The sequence below is a fragment of the Cariama cristata genome, unplaced genomic scaffold (assembly GCF_000690535.1).
Source record: "Cariama cristata isolate BGI_N322 unplaced genomic scaffold, ASM69053v1 scaffold35148, whole genome shotgun sequence".
Lineage (NCBI taxonomy): Eukaryota > Metazoa > Chordata > Aves > Cariamiformes > Cariamidae > Cariama > Cariama cristata.
The window spans coordinates 1408-6380 of NW_009632273.1; the positions used below are offsets into that span (position 1 = coordinate 1408).

Below are 4973 nucleotides of genomic sequence, written 5' to 3' on the forward strand. Positions count from 1 at the left end.
CCTGCCATTGCTCAGGTACCCATGCTGCAGTCTAGTTGAATTTTTCATGACTCCACTACAGCTGAATGGGGTAAGGAAGGAATATGGTTAAATGGATTCCTCAGTTTGTTACTATCGATTGGAATAAGTGAGAAGACAAAAGTCCTGGGCTGCTTCCTTCAGTCACCAGTTAGTTTAAGGGAAGTACTGCAGACAAGCCAGTCCTAAACCTGAAGTTTTCAAGCTGCCTGTGCTTTGAATATCTTGGTAGACACCAATTCCTCTCTTGCTCCTGCCCCCTAAGCTTTTGTTGCAGAATATGCTATTTTTTGGATAGTGCACAAGGAGAACTTCAGAACATCTTGAAAATTAGCCATATTTAAACACAATAGGATGTTACTGTCCTGGTATGAATAAATCACAGAATCACAGAGCAGCTGAGGTGGGAAGGGACCTCCGGAGGTCATCTGGTCCAACCCTCCATGCTCAAGCAGGGCCACCTACAGCCGGCTGCCCAGGACCATGTCCAGGCAGCTTTTGAGTATCTCCAAGGTGGGAGACTCCACAACCTTTCTGCACAACCTCTGCCAGCGCTCCGTCACCCACACAGTGAAAAAGTGTTTCTTGATGTTCAGCGGGAACCTCCTGTGTTTCGATTTGTGCCCATGGCCTCTTGTGCTGTCACTGGGCACCCCTGAAAACAGCCCGGCTCCATTGTCTTTGCACCCTCCCTTCAGGTACTTATTTACACATTGGTAAGATCCCCCAAGCCTTCTCTTCTCTAGGCTGAACAGTCCCAGCTCTCCCACCCTTTCCTCATATGAGAGATGCTCCAATCCCTTAAACATCTTCAAGGCCCTTTGTTGGACTCTCTCCAGTATGGCCACGTCTCTCTTGTACTGGGGAGCCCAGAACTGGACACAGCACTCCAGGCGTGGCCTCAACAGTGCCCGTACAGGGGAAGGATCACCTACCTGGACCTGCTGGCAGTACTTCGCCTAACATAGCCCAGGACACCATTAGCCACCTTTGCTGCCAGGGCATGCTGCTGGCTCATGTTTAACTCTGAGTCCACGCTGCACTAATTTTGTATCATCAGTGTACACACAGTTAAAAGATGTGTATACTTCCCTGTCATAGGTTTCTTTTAGGCACCTAGCATCTGTTTACCCCATGACTGTCAACTTTGGGCATAGGAAGTTTTGAGCCATTATGTGTATGAACATAGGTTTCAGGCGCAGTTGTAAAAGCAAGTTTTACAGTGCTGAGCCAGTCCTACCTGTCATTTGGTTGCAGTCAAGAAACCTTTCTGTTCTTCCCCTCTGCTCACTGTTATAAGCCTGTACCAGCAAGTGACTTACTGAAGCTGTCTGTTCATAGCAATTCTGAAAAGGCTGACCTTCACATCTGCGCTTTACAGGTCATAGTGGAGAAGGTCTCAGGATCTCAGATTGTTGATATTGACAAGAGGAAGTACTTAGTTCCGTCTGACATCACTGTGGCCCAGTTCATGTGGATCATCAGGAAGAGGATTCAACTGCCATCTGAGAAAGCAATATTCCTCTTTGTAGACAAGACTGTCCCACAATCCAGGTGAGAGGCTATTCACTTGGTATTCAAAACAATTTCAGCAAGCCTGTGCATATCAGAGGGCCAGTAACTCCCCTCTTTGAGGCTTATTTGGTGATTTTAGGAGGTGTTTGGTTACATCTTAATCTTACTGTGATAGTTTGGGGTTTTTTTTCCCCCATCAGTTCAATAAAAATCTTATTTCTTGAGCTAGGCTGAAAGGAAAGGTGACTGAAAAATATATTACGATTACTTCCATGGCAAGAGGGTGAGCTCTGGAGTTACTATGATATTCTTGGTCAAGTGCAAGAACATTTACGTCATCAATGCCAAAAAAATAATCATCCTTGATGTAACAAAAAAGTTGCATGTTAAATACTCAAAAGCAAATGCCGTAAATTATTCTGAAAAAACATTAACCTGTCAGTTCACAAACAATTGGGATGTTACAGACTAGTTGCTGTTACTTGTTTTAGAAATTACTTATTTTCTTCTATAAACACAAAATGACTATAGAAAGGTTTTTCACATTGTTTTTATATAGGAATAAGTGTCATTGTTGTCTGCTACATATAGAATAATGTATAGCAGAAGCAGCTGTGACAACTGCTTTCTATGCAAGATACTTTAATAGTGTTTGAGGAAATAGTATGTCATGACGTTACATGGCTTAGATATGGTATTATTCTTATTAATCCTTACCTGTGTAACAGTAACAGTCCCTCCAGGTAAACTGTCCAGACGCAGTTAGGAATATTTTTATTTACTTTGTGATACACAATAGGGACCTGTTAGGACCATCTTTTTCTGCTTGCTTTCTCCTAAGAGTATTAGGAATGCCTGTATATCATCTTCTTAACAGTGCTGTAGAACCGCTAGGAACAGGAAAGAAAAAGAGGGCACATTGTCTCATCTCACATGTTCGCGGTGAGATGTCACACCTCTGCTGGAAAAATAGGGCCTTGAACCTTCAATATTAATGCAAAAATGGTAACTTGTTAACAGATAAACAAAAATCTAATCTGTTAATGGCTCTGCTCCTCTCATAGGCTGAGTTTATTACATAGACCAGTAGCTCTTGACATCCTCTGTCCTCACCCATAAGTTTATCTACTACTCACCAATTCCCTTCCATTTTAAGTACTGCCTGCAACTCTTCCCAGCTCCTCTACTGGGTAAAAAGCCATGATCGTTCTCCCTGTCACTCACATTCAGTCTGCATCTTTCAGTTCCCTAGCCCTTCCTCAGTCTCGGGAAATCAGAGAAAGGTTTGCTGAGGAGATGTCATTTGTGCAACTGACTGATGGCAACTGCCTGTTTCATCTGTAGATAGATGGTTGGAGCAGTTGTACTGGCCGAGTAATTGCTCGGGTTTCTTTTTGTTTTCAAAATACAGACATTGCCCTAAATAACACAACTGCTTAGACTGTGAAGGGGCACGTGTCTTTTCAGTTTAAGAAAATTTTTATTTGATCAAACATTCAAAACCTTACCCACTGAAAAGGCACTAGTTTCTGGCTAACTTGTAATTTATTGCCCATGCATTTTGGTACTAGCACTATTTTAAGTCATCACTTTTTAACAATATAGAAAACAAAGCTTGTACTCCCCAAAACAACCTTGACCTCAAAGAAACAGTCCAAAAAGCACGAGTTTGATAGACTTGCGACCAGCTGAACATTTACAACTACATCAGGTGGAAGGAGAAATGAGGTTGCTCACACAAGAACAAATACATTAATGCAGCTCCATTCAAGGAAGGTGCTATCAGGCTATTGATCCTGGTATTAGTTGTGGCATCAATAATGGATGATTCAGAACCTGAAATACATTCAGTGACTAATTTCCAATAAAACAGGGAAGAATTCTGACAAATGCATTAGTGAAGAAGTAACAAAAACCTAGATGCTCTGCAGAGAGCCCAGGATCATTTTGCTAACTCAGGAGTCAATTGCTTTTCATGTATCTTCATTTTTGCATTTTAATTTATACACAGACTTACAAGTTTTAGCTTTTATTAATCCTTGTTTACATGAGGTTCTAACTATTACCATTTGCAACTGTCATGATCCAAGCAAATCGTTTCTCTTTTCCCCCCCCCTCAAGCTTAACTATGGGACAACTTTATGAGAAGGAAAAGGATGAGGATGGATTCTTGTATGTTGCCTACAGTGGAGAGAACACATTTGGTTTCTGAATGGTGGGTCTTGGCTACTATACCATCCTGCTGTGTACCTTGTAAATAGCTGATCATTTTCTGTTCTGACATCCACAGAAGTTCCTTCTATATAGATGCATTTGTAACTGGATTTATTTCTTAATATATTGATAGGTCTTGTTTTATTAGACTGTTAAATTATATAAAAAAAAGTTTTGTTGTTTTTGTGCTTTTTTTTTTTTCTTTCTCATGGCTATGAATTCCCAGAGCCTCACTCCTTTGGGGGATACATTTGATGACATTGATTAAATAATAAGGCAAAGTAGTTGGGCTACTAAAACATGAAAGAAGAATATGCATTTATTCTGTTTTGAGGTGTTAGTTTAAGAAAAATAAAACCATTAAATTAGTATTGGGAACACTGGATTTGCTAACTTATCCTAAGCAGGAGCAAGATGCTGATCATGTTGAATTGAGATAATAACGTTCCTCTTTCTCAATTAACAAACAAGTACAATAAAAACTTCTGTCACAAACAGGCAGTGCTGTCATTTCTTTACCTTAATTTTATCCATAAAATTATACGTCACCTTTACTAGACACTATACAGCTGCTTACGTTATTTACTAGACACTGTAAGCTTCTCAACCTTTAGTATGTGGATGACGATACAAGGAAGAAACAAGGAGCTATCTGTAGATTCCAAAACTAATAGCTTCAGAGCTGCTGGATCTCATCAGGAAAAGAGCTGTGCCTGCCCACAGGCTGTCAATGGAGGAGGAAATACCATGGGCTTTGGAAAGCAGGACCTAGGGGACAAAAGCATAGCATGTAAGGAAAGGGCACCTAGGAGAAGGAATGATACCACTAAGAGACCAGAGAGCTGGAGAACTGGAAGGTGTAATTTATACATGGGTTCTTGCAGAGAGAGAAATAATTGTTAAGGAGTTCAGATTAAAACAGTTGCATGAGCAGGTCTTAAAAAAAAAAAAAAAAAAAGGCAGCAGTAGTTGTGTTACAGGTAGTTATATACATGTCCTTCCCAAGTAAAAGTTCTGTAGCTATTGTAAGGACATTACAGAACAAGTATAGGAAAGAACAGCTTTACTATGCAGCTGAGCAGTGCAGCTGACATGCCTGAGGGATGGAATGCCATTCAGAAGGACCTGAACAAGCTCAAGAAGTGGGTCAGTGCAAACCTCATGAAGTTCAACAAAGCCAAGTGCAAGCTCCTGCATATGGGTTGGGGCAACCCCTGGTATCAATA

General features: G+C 40.9%; 1 protein-coding gene across 1 annotated transcript; it reads left to right on the plus strand.

Annotated features, from left to right (window-relative positions):
* Nucleotides 1-1399: 1399 nt before the first annotated feature.
* Nucleotides 1400-4237, plus strand: GABARAPL2 (GABA(A) receptor-associated protein-like 2; the record flags this gene model as incomplete). The annotated part of the gene is made up of 2 exons (XM_009706292.1): nucleotides 1400-1572; nucleotides 3655-4237. Coding segments are annotated over 2 exons (264 nt in total), but the record flags the coding sequence as incomplete, so codon positions are not given.
* Between the last annotated feature and the right edge of the window lie 736 nt (nucleotides 4238-4973).